At 43.4% G+C, this 21,365-nt stretch overlaps 1 protein-coding gene across 1 annotated transcript in view; it reads right to left on the reverse strand.

The window, feature by feature from the left end:
- Nucleotides 1-11,481: 11,481 nt before the first annotated feature.
- LOC311234784 (isoaspartyl peptidase/L-asparaginase) overlaps nucleotides 11,482-21,365 on the reverse strand; it is a gene marked incomplete at its 3' end in the record, with an annotated part of 37,048 nt that continues 27,164 nt past the window's right edge. The window contains exons 5-7 of the mRNA XM_084322028.1: nucleotides 17,006-17,124; nucleotides 16,172-16,282; nucleotides 11,482-11,705 (exon numbers count right to left, since the gene is read on the reverse strand). Coding sequence (XP_084178154.1) covers nucleotides 11,482-11,705; nucleotides 16,172-16,282; nucleotides 17,006-17,124 — 454 coding nt within the window. The remainder of the gene's footprint in view (nucleotides 11,706-16,171; nucleotides 16,283-17,005; nucleotides 17,125-21,365) is intronic.

The raw sequence follows: 21,365 nt of genomic DNA on the forward strand, positions 1-21,365 counted from the left end.
GGAGCCATAAACCCCGTCAATGTCCTGCATTCAACGATGAATGCTCTGCCTGTGGTACCAGAGGCCACTGGGCGAAGTGCTGCAGGAAAAGCAGGCGGCAGGGACAACAACGCTTCGGTCAAAGCCAAAGAAGCAAGTCTCCACCACCACCACAAAGACAGGACAGACAACAGGCCTCCAGGAGTTACCACAGACAGCGGGGTGAGTCCCATATCAATGCTATAGACAGCACAGAGGCTGATGAAGAAGGGGAGTACCAAACAAAATTCTACTCAATCACCATCAGTGAGAAGTGCATGCACAGCATTGAGAGCAAGCCACCCAGAGAAGAGGCATACACAACACTGAACGTGAGACCACCTGACCTACCAGGCCACAGACATACACTCCGTCTAAAAATAGACACAGGGGCATCAGGCAATACTCTTCCACTACGCACCTTCAGACAGATGTATGGCAAGGATGCGTGTGCGCAGGAAAAGCTGAGGAAAAATTACAGGAGGCTATCGGCATACAGTGGTCATCAGATTCCCTGTATGGGTACTATCGACATTCCATGCCAGTACAAAGACTCACAATGGATCAATGCCAGGTTCTATGTTGTGGATGTGCCAGGTCCAGCTGTAGTTGGACTGCCAACCAGTGAGCTGTTAAACCTGGTAACTGTCAATGTTGATACAGTAAACAAGAAGGTTAACAACAGCCAGAAACTACTGAAGAGGATATCAAACATTGCGGAGCTAAAGAAAGCTTACCCAGACCAGTTTGATAAATTAGGCAATTTTAGTGGAACCGCTAAGCTCTTCTTGAAAAAGGATGCTGAACCTTTCATTGACCCACCACGGAAATGCAGTATCCACATCAAAGACAAGCTAAAATCAGAGCTGGATAAAATGGTGGAGCAAGGTGTAATAAGAAAGGTGGAAGAACACACAGACTGGTGCTCCAGTCTGACGTACGGCACGAAAAAAGACGGCTCCCTTAGGCTATGCCTAGATCCTCAAAAACTGAATGCCAGCCTTAGGAGATGCCCACACAAAATTCCAACTGTGGAGGAATTAAACCCAGAATTTGCTAATGCCAAAATATTTAGCAAGCTTGACGCAAAAGCAGGGTATTGGTCTATACACCTGGATAAAGACTCACAACTCCTAACAACATTCCGGACTCCATTTGGCCGGTACTGCTGGAAGCGCTTACCCTTCGGTCTGAGTGTGTCTCAAGACCTCTTCCAGGCCAAGATGGACCAGATCCTAGAGGGGCTCCAAGGTGTTGTCAGCATAGCTGATGACATAGCAGTATATGGAGAAAACGAGGAAGAGCATGACAAGAACCTGACCAACCTGATGCAACGAGCTGGCGAGGCAGGTGTTGTTTTCAACAGCGACAAGTGCACCATAAAACAAAGCAGCATTTCCTTCTTCGGCAACCTGTACACAGGCAAGGGCATCATGCCAGACCCAGATAAGATCAGGGACATACAACACATACCAACACCCCAAAACAAAGATGATCTGCACAGATTCATGGGAATGCTAACATACCTGTCCCCCTATATACCAAAGTTTGCAGATAAGGCTCACACCTTGAGGGGGCTGCTAAAAAACGAAGCTCCATGGATATGGGACACTGACCACCAGAAATGCTTCGAGGACCTGAAGTCTACGGTCACCGAGCATGCATGTCTGAAGTACTATGACCCAAACACACCTTTAACCCTTGAAGTGGATGCATCACAGAAGGGATTGGGCATTGCTTTGGTGCAGAACAACAGGCCCATCGCCTTTGGCTCAAAGACACTGACTGACTGCCAGTCAAGATACAGCAATATAGAGCGAGAGATGCTAGCCATTGTATATGGAATGCAGCGATACCACACGTACCTATATGGGAAATCGTTTCTCGTGGTAACAGACCACAAACCACTCGTGACCATATGTGCAAAACCACTGCATGCTGCACCACCACGACTCCAGCGCATGCTGATAAAGACACAAGGGTACAATTATGAAGTCATGTACCGACCCGGTACTCAAATGATCCTGGCAGACACCCTCAGCCGGTTGCCAAACCCAGAAAACCATGGGGACATAGAGCTAGATGAGCGCATTGATGGAGTTGATATGGAGATCGAGGATCAGAAGCAATATGCCATTGCATTAATAAACTTCTCCCCTGAGAAACAGGACGCTCATACATACTGGTGCACTCTTATATATTGTCCGGGTTGCACACCGGCATTATATGGTACCTACTGCATATCACTACAGGTGGGTCTCATCTCCAGGGGGGACGAGTCGGCCTACAGGAGGGAGATCGAGAGGCTGCAGAGCTGGTGCAGCTGCAACAACCTGGAGCTCAATGCTCAAAAGACAGTGGAGATGGTAGTGGATTTCAGGAAGAAAGCAGCCCTGCCCCCTCCCATCATACTGGGAGGCACTCAGGTGACCTCCGTGGAGTCATGCCGAGTCCTCGGCATGACCATCTCCCGGGATTTGAAGTGGGAGCTCAACATCACGGGCCTGCTCAAGAAGGCCCAGGGGAGGATGTTCTTCCTCCGGCAGTTGAAGAAATATAAACTGCCGAGGACCATGATGGCCCAATTCTACACGGCCATCATTGAGTCCATCCTCACCCACTCCATCATCTCCTGGTTCCCTGCTGCAGCGGCAAAAGATCTTGCCAAGCTGTAGCGGGTGATTCGCTCCGCGGAGAGGGTGATCGGCTGTCCCCTGCCCTCCCTCAGGTCCCTGCACGACTCCAGGGCGCTGAAGAGGGCGAGAAAGATCATGGCCGACCCATCCCACCCCGGTCACAGCCTCTTCACCCTGCTCCCCTCTGGGAGAAGGCTGAGGATCCCAAAGGCTGTGAAAGCTCGACACAGACTGAGCTTCTTCCCCTCAGCCGCCAGGCTGATCAATGCCTCAGGCCAACCCCCCCCCCCCCCCCTCGGTACCCATCCCCCCCCCCCCCCCCCCCCCCCCCCCTCTGCCCCCAAGTGACACTGGCACAATGACATTGACTGCACTGCACTAGTCCGTACTGGATCTCTGCACACTTCACTTTATATATATATATATGTATTTTATTTATTGATTAATCCCTCACTGCACTGTTTTCGTTTCTTGTCTGTGTTGGTGTTTGTTTACTGTGAAAAAAGAAAGAATGCATACACTGTATTGCTGCAACAATTACCAATGTGTTTTACACAAATGGCTCAATAAAGGAATCTGAATCTGAATCTGAATCTCACCTAGCAGCGCGGCCAGTGGTGCGTTATTGAAATCAACTGGGATTGCACGCACCTAATGGTGCCACGTGCACGCGCGCTCCCGGTGCGTGCGCGCGCTCCCACGAATGCCCATAAATGTCCCCTTGCTTGAGCAGCAGACTACAGACAGTGCCTAATTGCCTCTAAGAATGGAATGTAACACATGTCATTCACAATAAGTTAGGTGTGAATGTATCTGAGAACGTATTTAACACACCTGACGACCGGCGCTATTGATATGCAAATAGCGAGTACTTATCTGGGCTTGCACGGAGTGCAACCCCGTCCCATGAACAACGCATGCCTGAGCGCGGCGGTCCTGTTTCAAGTTCGAATCCCATCAATTTTTTTTTTTTTTTTTTTTAACGTGTATTCTTTCGCCGGTTAAGGTTAGGCATGGTTAAGGTTAAGGTTAGGCATTGTTTCGGAGTTGGTTAAGGTTAGAAAGGTTAAGTTTAGGCGCTGTTAAGGAGCTGGTTAAGGTTAGAGTTTGTCTTAGAGAATGGCAATATTCTTTCTATGGTTAAGGTTAAGGTTAGGCATGGTTAAGGTTAAGGTTAGGCATTGTTTTCGGAGTTGGTTAAGGTTAGAAAGGTTAAGTTTAGGCGCTGTTAAGGAGCTGGTTAAGGTTAGCGTTTGTCTTAGAGAATGGCAATAGACAGCCTATTTCCGCACTGCCGCTCTCTTGCGCTGCCGCGGTCACATGGTCACATTGTCACATTCTTGCACTCCTCCGCTTCGGGGCTTGTACTCGGTTTGACTGTGCGTAGGCGGGGCGTCAGGGCTTGTACCTTGTTTTGTTTTCCTGTAAAACCCAGAAGTAGTCAGTTTGTGCTGTTTATTTTTAACCCTAACCCTAATGAATGAATGAAAACTTTATTTAACAGATTGCAGAATGGGTACTGTAAAGGCCATATGAGTGTTTTGGTTATTAAGTAGTGTCTTATTTATGTTTGAACACTAGGGGGCTCACCGCCTCCATTATGGCCCCTCTTCTATAAATGGTTTAGCTAATTGCTGTAATCGCATGCACCTGTGATGAGGATACATTTTCCTACCTGTCTCACCGTTTGGAACTGACCATGGAGCAATTGACAACTGTTCTGATTTAACCCTTCATTCACCATCATTCACCTTTGGACAACAATAAACTCTGTAAACAGCAGCAACTTGGGACATTCCATATTTACATCACAAACTTTGGGACTGAGTAAGATAATTAATTGCGGGTGCATCGTGGACGCTTTTCGATTCATTGGGGAGCGACAAGCGGACACTACAAAGTAGAAAAATTCCTGCATTTCCTCTGCAGCACTCTCCACCACAGCTGCCACACTGTACCTCTCCCTCTCATCGTCTGACACAGTGATTTCCTCTGTCACTGCTTCTTCTTCTCTGCCTTCGTCATCAGCGTCCTCCTCTTCATCAACGTTGTCCTCCTCCTCACCGTCCCCATCATCATCATCATCATCGTCTGGTTCGTCCTGAGGAGTCGATCCCCATTCATGTTCCCTCCAGCAAGTGGATGATGAAGAGCCACCTGCTGGATCCTTCCCGGAGAGTTCCTCAGAATGAAGGGAACGACGATGGTGAGGATAATAAGGAAGAGGACAATAATGAAGAAGAGGATGACGATTCGATTCCCTTTCATGTTCCTTCCAGGGAGTGGTTGATGAAACATGGCCTGATTGAGGAGGAAGATGAAGGTGAGGATAATAAGGAAGAGGATGATGATTCGATTCCCTTTCATGTTCCCTCCAGGGAGTGGTTGATGAAACACGGCCTGATTGAGGAGGAAGATGAAGATGAGGAGGACGAGTCGATCCCCATCTATGTCCCCTCCAGGGAGTGGATGATGAAGAGCCACCTGCTGGATCCTTCCCAGAGGGTTCCTCAGAATGGAGACAAAGAGGAGGACGGTGATGAGGAGGAGGATGAAGAAGAGGATGACGATTTGATCGCATTTTATGTCCCCTCCATTCTGACTGTGCCTCAAGAGGACATCGAAGATGATGATGAGGAAGAGGAGGACGTTGATGAAGATGGGGATGACGACTATTCAATCCCACTTTATGTTCCCTCCAGGGTGTGGGTTGAAGGCGACCTGCTGAGTCCTACCCAGAGACTTCCTCAGAACGAACCAGACGATGATGATGATGGGGACGGTGAGGAGGAGGACAACGTTGATGAAGAGGAGGACGCCGATGACGAAGGCAGAGAGGAAGAAGCAGTGACAGAGGAAATCACTGTGTCAGACGCTGAGAGGGAGAGGTACAGTGTGGCAGCTGTGGGGGAGAGTGCTGCAGAGGAAATGCAGGAAGAACCTGAAGCAGCACCAGCAAAACCAACCATTGACTCTGCTACACGTGCACCTGATGAAGACGAGGATGAGGAGGATGATGAGAGAGAGGAATCAGATGACTCCACAGATGAGGAATGTACTGGGAAACCAGATGATGTGCGCGGCTGCAGCTCCTCAGAGAGTGAGGCAGAGGAGGAGGAAGATGCACATAAGGAAGATGCACACAACAGGGCCACTACTGAACCTCCAGTGTTTAAAACGAGAGCTCTCAGAAGCAGGACAGCAGCAGTCGCAGCCAGTCCAGGAGGGCTGACCGGGCGGCACCGTCCTGAGGAGGAGAGGGACGGCAGCATGGAGGTGCATCTCCCAAGACGTGGCTCTGCTCTGCAAGGACCTGCTGAGGACGGGAGTGTTGGAGGAGATGACGAGCCGGTGGAGGAGCAACTGCCTGAAGAAGCTTGTCAAGTGAGGCCCATGGAAGTCCATGGTGTTACCGGTGCCGGTAATGGCCGAACACTTTCAAATGTGCCAGTTTCCAAGAGGAGAAACTACAAAAGACGACGGCGTAAAGGAAACCTGGGAAAGAATGGCTGAGACTTCCCGACCGACTTACCGCCGACAGTCCTAATAACCCTGATGGAGAATCACAACCAGTAGACATTGGCTATATGCCTATCAGAGCTATATGGCTCTGTTGTTTAAAAAAAGAAAAAAGAGAGGCATTTTTTCTTTGGCTCATGTATGTAGATCTTGTATGTTTATATTTTAGAACAGTACCCATAATAATGGAACCAGTTGTTGAACCAAAGCCTGACCAACAGCCTAGTGCTTGAAGTACTTTGATATTATGGAAATACCTTGACTGTTACTTGACTCGCTAACTAATTTGTTCTTCCCATGCACAGGGACAACAAGCGAAAACCAGGACCCAGTCAAGCTTATTTGTGTTTGGAATTATGATTTGAAATTGATTATGTCGGTAGCTTCTCCGGTATATTATATATATTTTGTCACTGTGTTTAGTTTAAGCACAATTAGGCGCCGGTATGTAGAAGAATGGCCAGCTACAATGAACACTCACCTGACCATGTTATTTGTTTTATAATTGTGTAGACACAATTAGGGGCCGGTGTAAAGGCCATATGAGTGTTTTGGTTATTAAGTAGTGTCTTATTTATGTTTGAACACTAGGGGGCTCACCGCCTCCATTATGGCCCCTCTTCTATAAATGGCTTAGCTAATTGCCGTAATCGCATGCACCTGTGATGAGGATACATTTTCCTACCTGTCTCACCATTTGGAACTGACCATGGAGCAATTGACAACTGTTCTGATTTAACCCTTCATTCACCATCATTCACCTTTGGACAACAATAAACTCTGTAAACAGCAGCAACTTGGGACATTCCATATTTACATCACAAACTTTGGGACTGAGTAAGATAATTAATTGCGGGTAGTGATGCACGATATATCGGCCGCCGATATAATATCGGCCGATATGGCCGTTTTTTTACACATCGGTATCGGACCGATATCAAGATAGGGCCGATATTAAAAAAAAAAAAAAAAAAAAAAAAAAAAATTTTGTTACATGTTTTGGCCTTAAATAGTTTCAAAATATCAGTCATTTCTGAAAATAAGTTGCAAAAGTAAAAAAAATATGCGTTTTGGAAAATAGCTCTTTATTTGATTATCATAAAGTGTTTTCTATACAGAGATATCGACATCGGTAAATATCGGTATCGGCCAGAACAGCAATATTAATATCGGTTATCGGTATCGGCCACAATTTTCACATCGGTGCATCACTAATTGCGGGTGCATCGTGGACGCTTGTCGATTCATTGGGGAGCGACAAGCGGACATTACAATACAGGTACAATACAGTACGGCTCTGTTAACAGAATTCGGCTATAGGGCGGCAATAATGTGGTCAAGATGCATGGTTTCTATCTTGAGCCCAAACTGGCGTGGTTTATTTTATTCACATGTTCAGCAGCAGTTACTATAGGTCTTCTCTTACTGAGAGACATGGGGGAGAGAAGGAAGTGGGAGGATACATTTTCTTTTATACTCGCCACAAGGTGGTGTACCTGAATGGCTCCGCCTAGAGCGCCCTCTAGTGGAAACAGATATATATGCAACTAGACAGTTACTGGTGGAGACAGTTATATATGCAGGTAAACAGTTACTAGTGTAAACAGCCATACATACAGTTACACAGTTACTAACAATCCTACACAGAACCTCTGACCTCAACAGGCTCAATACACACAATTGTTAAGGGGATGCAGACCAGAGAAAGATGTTTGTCTTGTTTACATCAGGGTCCCCCATTTTCAATTCATAGTGTAACCCTAACCCTAACCTTAACCTTAAGCCTTTTCTCGCCAAGAACGTGTTACCACGTCATTGCTCGCCATGCGTAATCTGCCAAGGCGTCTTTGAGATCAATATTTCAAAAATCTGTGATGGCAATCATATTTCACCCACAGAGACTTGAGATCTCCTGTTGATCTCCTCTCAACTCTCCAACGGTTCAAGAGCGCCATCTGGTGGCCGATCGGCGGATCGCCCAAACAGGAAATGAGCGGTAGGAAGTGGTGCTCATCCATATTCGGTCCGGACTCGAGCTCGACACACTGGATAGCGATCCGTTGCCAATAACTCGATAAACAACATGATTTGGACGTCTATATTATTATACAACCTGGAAATGGATCGGATATATCACCATCCCATAATCGCGAACTTTCTGCTCCACGCTGACCACCCAACGGTCAGAGGAAGCTGCGGTAAGTTACAGCGTGTTTGAATATTATGATCCATATAAACTGCTGTGATCTATGTATCACCCATACTACATGAATGATTTAACGTCGGCCACAGACTTATAAACCCCCCCCCCCCCCCCCCCCTCCGGTCACCAGCAGATGATGAGGCATGACGCTTAGGACCTTGTACAATTGAAAATTTTAATCTGACGTCAATCGGTATCAAACTACATTTGATGATGTAATATATGTATTTATAGCTATAACTTGTGTTCTGCAGAATGCTGCAGAAAACGATAAAAACATATTTATACTTTAGACCGTATTTTAGTATGAATATGTGAATGAAAAAGTAGAACGTTGCTGAATGGGCCATAGTAATGTCAATTTAGCAATACAATTTAAAAAGTTATAGCCCTGCAAAGAAGGGGAACATCTCCATAGACTTATAGTGGTGGCAGAGAGTGGATTAAGATCAGAATAATCCCTGGCAGATAAAGGGTTAACCCTAACTAACCCTAACCTGCAACACGGAACACAGAAATGCAAATGCTGTCGAGTCCTCACTGCTTGTAAAAATAAACAGCACAAACTGACTACTGCACAGTCAAACCGAGTACAAGCCCCGAAATCCCGCCTCAAACAGAGTACAAGCCCCAAAGTCCCGCCTCAAACCGAGTACAAGCCCTGAAGCTCCGCCTCTTACAGAGTACAAGCCACGAAGCCCCGCCCAGACGTTGGGCTTGCGGCTCTGCAGATATCCCCTATTGCAGTGAGTGGCAGCCTTGTGCAGAAAAAAAAAACCACGATGACAGCTGCAGCTCCCCTAAGAGATTAAGCATGTGCATTTCAGTTTGTGGGGTAGCTTTATGGAATGTACTACACGTGGAAATGAAACAGAGCAATAACAACACAGTTAAAACATAGATAAAAAAATAAATATAAAAAAAAGCACTGAGCACATGCAGCACTGAGGAACTATATAGATTTCTTCAAAACAAAAAAAGTTGTCTTGGTGTTTTTTTAACCTTATTTTATGTATTGTTATTTCTTTCTCTCTCTTAGGTAGTAAGGTTGTTTTATTTTAAATGTTATGATATTGTAAGAAAGGGGCAGGACTAGATAAGCTGTGCTTCCTTCTGCCCCTTCTCAAACGCCCCTTCTCTATGGATGAAGACGGACATTTGTCTTTCCTGTGATTTCTATTTTTTTTTTGTGTTCGAGATAAATAAAGATCAAGTCAAATAACGTATGAAGTATCGGCATACATACCTTATGCATACTGCACCTTATGTGTACTGAGTGTATACTTACTCAATCAGAGCATATATTTAGCATTAGAATTCATCATCATTAGGTGGCTTCTTCGTTCCGAAGGTTGCCTATCACTCTCCAACCCATTCTGTCCCCACTTCTTCTCTCCAACTCCGTGACTCCGCCTCTCACTCCGCTCCAATCACAGACGTCGTCTACCCAGCCTCTTCTTGGTCTTCCACTTCCTCTCTTTCCATCCACCTTCCCCATCACCACCTTCTTGAACATCTCCCCGCTGGATCCTCTCAGAACATGCCCGCACAAATTAGCATCAGGCAAATATAACTGAGGGCATACATACCCTCATCTGCACCTTGACCTTTTTACACTGCCTACTTGCCCATAATTATGCACATACTCAGAGCAATCCTACCTGGAGGGGAGAGAACAGATGGTGGAGGTAAACGGTACCCTATCCCCCCCCCCCTCACAGTGAGCTGTGGTGTTCCACAAGGAAGCATATTAGGACCGCTACTGTTCCTAATTTATGCAAATTACATGTCGTACAATGACATAACAAACTCAGCAAGACCGACGGCTTCTCTGTTACAGTGGGTGACAATATTGTCACAAGGAAAGATGAAATTACCTACCTGGGTTCCATCCTAGAGGCAAATCTTTCCTGTGACAAAATGGCATCCAATGTAATAAAAAAAAGTCAACCAACAAATTCGATTCTTGTACCGGATCTCCTCTCTGGTAAACAAGAATACCCTGAAGACTCTGGCAGGAGCACTCATTCAAGGGTACTACGACTATGCTTGCACCTCATGGTACCAGAGCACCTCAAAGGCGCTAAAAACAAAATTACAAACATCTCAAGGTTTTTCATTTCTACTCATTCATCCAAAACAAGACAGCAATTCTACTTCTGCATGCACCGGGAGAATTGAGCTCATAGCACAGATTCGGAGTTGATAGAATGGACATTGTTGTTCTTAGGAAATGTTGCACATGGTGGAAATAATGGAAATTAACATTTCTAACATTAACATTTAGTGTATGTTTAAAGTTGATACATTGAGGCATGGTAGAATTTCACTTTATATTACAGCAGTATCCGTTTTTAACATTACAATTAGTGTCTGACACTATATAGACACATGTTAAAAGTCAAAGTCAACTTAGTCATTTTCCAATTTGTGCAAGACATACAGAACAATTCAATTACGTGCCCCCCTTCCCACGGTGTATATAGAAAGAGACAATAAACACAAAAGTAACATAGGACACAATATACAACACACAGGACTATGTACAATATAAACTGTGTGTGCCTACAATTAAATTAATGAATGAATTAAATAAGAGGTCAAAGAGAACTTAGTGTAAATATTCTTTAATTTGTGTCAACGTTATAAAAATCCTATTGTATTCAACAAATTAATTATGATACACCACAATGTGCCCTTTCTATCTATTCTAAATCTATGGCCTCGGCGTGAGGGGAAAGAAGAAGAAAAAAGTTAAACGCAGGCTGTGTTCTCAGTGAGAAGATCCTCCTGCAGCGGTGCTACCGTCGGCGTCGAATATGAAATAAAGGCATTTAAATAATAAATACCTTTCTTTAATTTTAATTAGTAATTAAAAAGATTTATTTTAAATTTTTTTAATCATATTTTTTCTCCTCACCTGCGTGTCCCGCATTGTCCCGCAAAAGCAGTGCTGCTGTCCTGCGACTGAACAATTTTGACCTGGTCACCCTAGTACCCTATCAACACCTTTTGTCATCATTAGGAAATACTTCCAATACAATTTTTATAATAATTATATTTCGTTAGTTTATTCCTTTTTATGAAGCTGCTGTGGAGAAGCTGCTACTGTATGTTAAGAGATGATAACTCCTCCTTACATGTTTGCTGTGGGTCTAACCCGTACCACAGTAAACCATCCTGGTCCACAGCAGCCCAGGCCATTCTCTCTGTGGTGAACCGAGCCGCCCACTGGCCTGTCGGAGAGACCACTATGGCTCCCCCTCCTCCCTGGACACGGTCTCCCATATAGCGGAGAGACAGATCCACAGCGTCTGACACGTCTCTACCTGGTGGAGGAAGAAGGAGTTCTAAATCAACGGTGTCACAATTTGAATGAATGAATGAATTATTTTATTTCGAATGTTTACAAATAAATAAACAAACAAATAATTTTTCGAACATTTTCACAAATAAACAAACGAAAAGGATAGGTTTGAAGCCGAAGGCTTATAGAGTAACCTACCCCCAATTCAAAAAAACAAATTCAAAAAAGTTAGTTTTCAAAATATAAAAAAAAAAATCAACAATCAAAAATCAACAAAAACCGATCCAGAAAAGAACAAAGAAAGTTAAAGTTTGCAAGATAAAACAAACAAACAAACAAACAATCAACAATCAACAACAACAAAAAACTTTCCTGAAAAGAACATAAGCCAACATAGGAAAAATCAAAAATTCATCTGCAATACCAGAGTTTCATGGTAGAAAAAAAAGAAAAGAAAAAAAGATTGTAGGTAAAATTTTACTATAAGATTTAATATGAGATATCCATGTTCTGAAAAGATGACAAACAAACAAAAAAGACTGAATCGTAACCATTTGTAGCAACCACATATAAAAAGAGTTCCAGCGTGTACAATGACCTATACATAGATAGAAGGCAGTCCGACGCTGTTGCAAGCATCTATGAAAGTCAGGTTAGTAAGAGCGGGAATCACCAGAGATATTATCACCATACTAGAGTCACGTATTGCAGGGGTGTAAAGTACTTGAGTAATTGTACTTTGTTACAATACTTAAGTACTGTTTTGGGGGACTTGTACTTTACTCGAGTATTATTAGGTTTGTATACTTTGTACTTTTACTCCATTACATTTCAGAGAAAAAAAACATACTTTTTACTCCTTACATTTAAAATGCAGACCTACAAAGTACAAAGTACAAATCGCACAGGTCCAACCATTTTAATTAGTATATTTTAATAGTTTATCTGGTCCCCTCCATACTCATAGCCAAGCTCAGGGACCTGGGCTTGAACTATGACCTCTGCCAGTGGGTCTTGGACTTCCTGACGGGCAGACCCCAGGTGGTGAGAGCAGGCAACTGCACCTCCTCATCCATCACCCTCAACATAGGGGCCCCCCAGGGCTGTGTTCTGAGTCCCCTCCTCTACTCCCTGTACACACACGACTGTGTGGCTCAGCGGAGTAGCAATACAATCATCAAATTTGCTGACGACACAGTGGTGGTGGGCCTGATCTCTGCCAACGACGAGAGGGCCTACCTGGAAGAGGTCAAGGTCCTGGCGGGATGGTGTCAGGAAAACAGCCTCTCCCTGAACGTCAGCAAAACAAAGGAGATGATTGTGGACTTCAGGAGGTCGGGGGTCAAGGACTACAGCCCCCTCAGCATCGACGGGGCACCGGTTGAGAGAGTCAACAGCTTTAAGTACCTCGGAGCCTACATATCCGAGGACTTGACATGGACCACACACATTGACAGTGTTGTGAAGAAGGCACGACAACGCCTCTACTTCCTCAGGCGACTAAGGAAGTTCCAAGTCAGTCAGAAGATCCTTAAGAACTTCTACTCATGTTCAATAGAGAGCATCTTGACTGGCAACATCACCTCCTGGTTTGGGAATAGCACTGCACAAGACCGAAGCAGACTACAAAGAGTGACACGTTCAGCCGAACGCACAATTGGAGGGGGGCTCCCCACCCTCCAGGACATTTACAACAAGCGTTGCAGGGGCAAGGCTAAGAGAATCATTAAAGACTCCAGTCACCCGAACAACTGCCTCTTTGAACTGCTGCGGTCAGGCAAGCGATACCGGAGTCTCAAGGCGAGCACAGAAAGACTCAGAAGAAGCTTCTATCCCCAGGCCATCAGGCTGCTAAACGAACAATGAACACTACACAACAACAACCATCAAACGCACATAGCACACACATCCACACGCACACACTCACTTTAAACAAACACATTGTAGCACCCACTCCACACACTTTATAGCACACACCCACTTTAAACAAACACACTGTAGCACCCACTCCCCACACTTTATATTTATTGATGAAGGATTGCACTACAACTCGTACACCTTACTGTAAATTGTACCTAAATTGTACCTCATCCCATTTCTGCTTTGCACTATATAGTACTGTACATTAGTACACTGCATAGTATTGTATATTATATGGTAACTCAGTTACGTCTATTCTGCATCGAACATTGTACATATGTCTATACTGAACACTGTGACCTCATTTTCTACTTCTAAATTACATGCTATACTATGTTATTTGATACTATCTTGTCTAGCACAGTCTCTGGAGCGTAACAGTAAGAAGAATTTTGTTTGAAAGTATTCTGTACTTCTGTATGACAACTATTAAAGAAACTTGAAACTTGAAACTTAACGTTATTAATCCTGCGACCGCAGGTAAACAGCCAATCAAATCCCCATCAATGGAAAATGAACCCGCCCATACCCATGCTGATTGGTCCTTACATATATACAAAACTCTGCAATAAAAATACATGTACACCATGTGCTATATCTATTAAGATAACATTTGTTTATCTGTTCACCTCATTCCAATAATTTTATTGCAGTAAGATTGTCAAGCAAAATAAATACATAAGAATAATTATATTCGACTTGGAAAAAATTTGTCCCAACAATGCAACCACCATTTCACCCTGTGCACACCTGTGTGTGTAGTGTTGAGTATATACGATATCAATGTTCACAGGCTGCTCCCGTCCGTTCACATTGACTTTTGACCAGGAGGTGGTGGATGTATCCACTGTATTCAGCTGCTCCAGAGGAGATCCATTGACACACCTGGGGGATAATTGGGATGGTGAATTGGGGAGTAGCGGGACGAAGGCATTTCTTTCTATTGGTTTTAGGTTTTGTTTGTATGTTTTTGTTGTCTGGGGGGGGGGGGGGGGGGGGGTCTGTTTTTTCGTGATTTTGGTGTAGATTTGCGGATATATGTGTGTTCTGTTTGTGAAAAATAATAAAAAATATTGTTGAGAAAATATATATTTACACCACTGTCTATACTGGTTATAACTTTTTTTATCTACTTTTTTCTCCCATTTTCTATTTTTCTCCCATCCAATTTCGTATCGTCCAATTCTACCCTCCCCTGTCTCGAACGTTGTTAGGCCATGCCTCCCACAAGCCGGCTGCAATGTGGACGAAGCCTTCCATCCAGTACTCGAGGAAGCAGCCGTCGCATCTTTTCACCTGCACAGCGCGATCTCTCAGCGGCGGGGGTCTGCGTGGGAGGGACACGCCGCCCCCGTCGCTTCCTGATTCTACTGCGCAGGCGCACCAACCGACCTGTAGGAGTCGCTGTCCACAATGTCCGATCCCGATAAAATTTAATCTAATGTAATCTAAAGATGCTGGCCACTTTGCTCTCCAGTCTGCCTGAGGATGACAGATTTTAAACACTGTTTGCCCGTTATCGGCATGGACTGCATTCATATAACTCTTTTATCCAAAGCGCTTCACAAGTTATGCCTCACATTCACCCATTCACTCACACATTCACACACCGACGGTGGAGACAACCATGCAAGGTGCCAACTTGCTCATCGTCTCGCTCAAGGACACTTCGACACGCTGCCGGGAGGAGCCGGAATCGAACTGGGAGCCTTTCGATTACCAGACGACCGTTCTATACCTCATGAGATGTTTTGACCTTAAGAAAAGCTTTGGGATAATACAGACACAGCTGTCAAGATAGCCGCCCCGTAGCCCATGCATTTTCCCTTCCCACGCCAACAGCAATATAACCCATGAATTTCATATCTAATTATCATTCTTATGTGTGAGGAATTCCTTAGAGAAGACAATTTAGAACCAAAATCTGGAATATGAGCCAATTTTATGTTGTAGGAGAGACATTTCTCTTTGAGGATATATTTTCAGGCAAAAAAAACAGTCCATGACTCCAAGGTAGCGTTTTATTAATTTCCAGATTTTGGCTATAGTTCCCGCACCATATTAAACTATAGCCTATGCATCTTATTTTTGTAAAAAGAGATGTCTAAAATTGTTACAATGGACCATGTTGAGAGAAACACCATATGCGCACTTTGCGCAGCATTAAAATATATAATAAACTAAATAATGTGCAAAAGTATTTATTACTAGTGACAGAACAAAGATACATGTTGTTTGGGTCAGCTGCAACATGAATAGACACCTCAACATTTAGATGTTCTGGAATAATAAACTATTTCTCAAAGATACAGCCGGAGAAGTCTAAACTAAACCCCTCCCCTCCCAATCCCTGGTGAATTTAATGCCAGGCCGTGAAAGTCAGCATGCGGTGATCTGCCCGGGCAAGGATGTGTGGTCAGACACAGCAAGAATTTACTATTTAATTTACAATTCTATAAAATCACCTCATCTGACATGGTGGCCACCTTGAAAGAAGATGTGGCTTATGTTGAGCAGTTTATTAAAACATTTCTTTAACTTTATAAAAGTGATAAAGTGATACTCAACCTTGCTCAATGTGGAAAAGGGCAAGCCTGGCCAAGTTGACTTTAAGAATGGACTCTCCATGACCGGTGCAAGACACTGCACCTGTACGGTTGTCAGCGTAACCTCCACAGCCTGACTCGTAGCAGAGCAAAGGAGAAAGAAGAGATTATATCAACTAAGCAGCTTCAAAGTGACATCATTCCATAAACCAAATAAAAAATGCCCGCCCATTTTCTAAAGACATTTAGAAAGACAAAGTTGGAGCGAATGCTACTTTATCATATATTTCTTTATTAAAGGAACACACCAACATTATGGGAAATGTATTTACCGTCTTCTCCAGCGTCAGACAAGAAGATAGATACCAATTTCCAAAAATGTTGTGCGTTCAGTAGAAAGCTATCTGGCTTCCAACTAGTTAGCCTAGCATAAAACTCCAGGAGAGGTGTTTTTGATCCATGTCTGCTTCCTGGAGAAGACTGTAAGTACATTTCTCATAGTGCTGTTCCTTTAATACCTAATTTTTTTTTTATTTTTTTTATTTTTATTAAGGATCCCCATTAGCTGGTGCCATGGCTCCCAGCTAGTCTTCCTGGGGTCCACACAACACAATACATAAAACAGTTAATGCATAGATCAATACAAAAGATAAAAACAAGGATTTAGTATATAGCAAAATAAGATACTTTCACAGATGCTATAGATAGAAATAAAAAACAAAACAATTAACTAAAAACATACAATAAATATCAATTTTTAAAGATACAAAATGAGAACTTTTGACGTATTAGTGTTGTTGATAGTCTAAGAAAATAGCCCTACAAAGAAGGAACTAAGGAAATAACAGCACAATACCAATGACTGGAGTGTCTCCAACCCTGCCGACCATTTTGTTTCGTATTCCTCCGGTGGACGTTGCACAGGCAACATTACCACAACAGTCCACAGCCACCGCCCCAACGGTGTCATGGCCCCTGGAACGAGCAAAAGAGAACTTATTATTGCTGCAAGACGACTGCAGTTGCAGAGGTTGTAATTTAATTTCTCTTACCCTTTCCTTCAATTTATGCTTAAGGGGTCTGCACACGGCGGGCGACAGACGTCGCCTGGCGATGTGATCGCCTGTCGCTCAATGACAATCGCTTAGCCCCCCACACCAGAGGCGACCGTTCTCAGGTATAATAAACTATGTGTCGCTCTGTTTAGCTGGGGGTGTTTCCCCCCGGGAGATATAGGAGGGCGGACCGCCGGGACCGGAGTCCCGGACGTTACGTTAGGTTGTTGTGAAGCGGGTTAGCGGGTAGCTGTGTTGTGCAGTACGAGAGAGTATTAACCTGTAAAACCCATATTGAGCTGGAATTAAACCACCATATACGAATATAACCTCTCCTCATTCTTCCTGACATACTGCCTGATCGCTACAATACGTTCATTACCAACGATTGGACAAGTATTGTTATGCAGCTGCTGAGAGAGTGTTTTTTTCACGGAAGACGCAAACTGTTTTGTTCTCAACCATCATTTTCTTTGGACAATAAACCTTACAAACTACATCTGCTGCAGCCTGGACATTAAACTCTGTCAACATCCACAACTTCTTTTGTTACCCGAGTATAAAAACACTAGTAGGTGCATCGTGGCGCATTGTTCATTTATTAGACGACAAGCGGCCACTACAGCTTCTCAAACTAACGTTATTTATTTAAATTGTTCCCGTTAATAATAATGAACATAACAAGTAGCATGGTAATAATAGGTAGGTTATTGATCAATGAATGTATTGAATGATACATTAATGGTGTACAAATGATACACCAGTAGAACTTCTGTAGAAGTCATGTTATTTCCTCATTGTCCTGCTGTGTCGCCTCAAAAAATAGGATCGAGGCGATATTTAGCGAGGCGACAGAAATAGCTGCGCGACCATCGCTTCAGAATCTCCTGCCGTGTGGGTTCTCTCATTCATAACAATGAAGGCGATACAATTCTGTCTGTCGGCTCGCTAAAAAAATCGGTCGCCTGGCTAAAATCGCTCGCCGTGTGGGGACCCCTTTAGTCATCTTAAATGACAGTATTCTCTAGTATCTAGGCCTAGTCAACAGACAGCCTTGAACGCTACCAGCTTCACTTCCTGTCATTTATGCAAGGTAATGGTAATGAAGTAATGATGACATTGCTTATTTCTGTCATGTCTGCAAGGTTTGGTAAGGTAACGATGACATTGCTTATTCCTGTCATGTCTGCATGGTTTGGTAAGGTAACAATGACATTGCTTATTCCTGTCATGTCTGCAGGGTTTGCTTAGAACATCCTGCTCCATGTTGATATTTGTTTAATTTGTCAAAGGTGAAGGCCATTCTGTTCCGTTAAGTTGTGCACCTGGCATATGTATGTGGGAGAAATAGGGTATAAAACATCTTGTATTTTGATCTGTGGGCAGCATCTCCTTGGACAGACTGCCTTTGTGTACTGTGATATTGATGTGCTCTTTACTGCAGTAGACTTTTAATAAACTATACTTTAACTTTTGATCGAACCTCAGTTTGGACTCTTTATTTCAGCGCTCTCTGAATTGGGGAGGGGGGGGGGGGGAAATGTCTAATGTCTTTTGTGTTTTTTTTTTTTATTTTTGTATTATGATTATCATTGTTGCCCTCTTTCGAAGTCGGTTATGCTTAGAGTTTATCTTTAGAGCAGGGCGATAGACCACCAGCCCTGATTCCAAACTCTAAGCATAAGCAAGGGGGCGACTTCGAAAGAGGGCCTAAGCCTAACCAGTTTGAAACAAGGCGGACATTAATAAAATGTTCAATCAATCAATCAATCAATCAATCAAATCAATAACCGACTCTCACTTAAAACAGTGCACCTCCCAGCTGCTTCTATAGAAAGTAGGTAAAAAGAAATTGCCTCCTATAGGGCAAAGAATTTTTTTTTTTTTTTTTATAGAAACATCTAAGAATGAAGTTCTTAACAGTTCTTAACCAGTTCGAAACAAGGCGGACATTAATAAAATGTTCAATCATTCAATCAATCAAACCAATAACATACTGTCACTTCATTCTTAGATGCTTCTATAGAAAGTAGGGGAAAAAAGAAAAAAAAAGAGAAGTTGGATGTGTTAGTGAGAGACAGTTGGATGTGTTAGTGAGAGACAGTTGGATGTGTTAGTGAGAGACAGTTGCACTTCCGAGCTGCTTCCACACGGAGGCAACTTCTCTTTTTTTGTCTTGTAACTACTTTTTCTGCGGATGGTTTTGTCAATAAATCTTCAATTAATGTGTTTATTGTATAGCAATAAGGTTGGATGAAATCGGCCATTGTATAAAAGCATTACATCACACGACAGAGTGTGTTATAGAAATTAGATCACGCCTATGGGGGTCTAACGACCCTCGGCTGCGCCTCGGGCCTAACAACCACCCATAGGCGTGATCTCATTTCTATAACCCACTCTGTCTCGTGATGTAATGCTTAAGTAACGTCCCACTGGTCCATGGACTGTTCTCCCCTGCTCTACCTCTCCCCGTCCCTGTATGTGTGTTCCTTGTATTTCTGTGTTCTTTCCCTTCACTCTCTCTTGCTCTCTCTCTCTCCCCTTCTCTCTCTTGCGCTTCATGTCCCCCTGTTAATCTAGTGTTACTCTTCTTGTCTTGTCTTAGGTTAACTGTTTAGTCTTAGTCTTTGTAGTTACTGTTTGTTATTAGGTTCTCCCTTTAATTGTCTATAGTCTGCTTGTTTTGTCCCAGTGTCTGGTGTTTGTCTTGTCGTCCATAGTTGTAGTTCCTGGTATTGTTTCTTGTAGTTTTTTGTCAGTCTGTTCTCTGTGTCGGTCCATTATCTGTTACACTGTCGATGTTGCGTTGTCCTTGTTTCACGTTCCACGTTCCATGTTTCAAGTAAGTGTTCCCCGTGTTAGATGTTAGTATTTGTGTTTTCCTTTTTCCCCCCTCTTCCAGTTGTCACTGAGAGGTTTTGTTTTTATTGTATCCCTTGTTCTGTTTATTATTCGTGTTCATTAACACTTTGATCGCCGGGGTTAAATTCATAATTTACCATCCCTCGCCAGCCCTATTTAACATGGAGAAGTTCCCCTTCTTTGCAGGGCTATAACTTTTTTAATTGTATTGCTAAATTGACATTACCATGGCCCATTCAAAGTCCTATATCTATTGTTCAGGGTGTAGCAACATTATACTTTTTCATTCACATATTCATACTAAAATACGGTCTAAAGTATAAGTATGTTTTTATCGTTTTCTGCAGCTTTCTCCAGAACGTGATTTATAGCCCTAAATGCATTATATTGATGATTGTATACAGTTTGATAGCAATCGGCGCGAGATAAAAAATGTCAACTGCACGTACTTCTAGAAGTTACTACGTATGATCTGATGTTGACCGGATGGGCGGGGGGTCGTTTATAATTCTGTGGGCAATGTTATATCATTCATCTAGTGTGGGTGATATGATCATTAGAGCAGTTAGTATAGAAGACATTAAAAAATAACGCTGAAACTCACCGTAGCTTCCTCTCGCCGTTGGGAGATGAGCGTGGAACAGATTTTTTTCTATTATGGGATGTAGAAATACCCGATCCATTTCCAGGATGTATAATAGTATATACGTCCAAATCATGTTGTTTATCAAGTTATTGGCAATGGATCGCTATCCATTGTGTCGAGATCGAGTCCTGGGACCTATAGCGAGTGATCGGACCAAATTGAAATGAGCACCAGCTTCCACTTCCTGTTTCTTCCCTGGGCGATCAGGCCGATCGGCCACCAGATGGCGCTCTTGAACCGTTAGAGAGTTGATAGGGGTTCACCAGTACATCTCATGTCTCCGGGGGAGAAATATGATTTCGATCACAGATTTTTGAAATATTGATATCAAAGACGCTGTCCAGCGTCAACGGCAGAATGAGCATGGCGGGGAATTACGTGTTTCAGCGTCAACGGCGATTAAAGGGTTAAAAACCCTTGGACTTGCTGCCCGCCTCCACTTGTCTGCTATTGGGTCCTGTTACACCACCACATGACAGAATAAGGGTAAAATATTGTAGTACTGTATATGTATGTATGTTTATGGTTTCTCACTGCTTGTGATTTTAGTGCATATGAATATATATACTGCATTGTGTAATATATATATTGTACTATGTATGATTCCATAGGATTAAGTATATGGTATGTATAGTAATATGTTTGAGAGA

The sequence above is a fragment of the Notolepis coatsorum genome (genome assembly GCF_963971535.1).
Source record: "Notolepis coatsorum genome assembly, chromosome: 9".
Lineage (NCBI taxonomy): Eukaryota > Metazoa > Chordata > Actinopteri > Aulopiformes > Paralepididae > Notolepis > Notolepis coatsorum.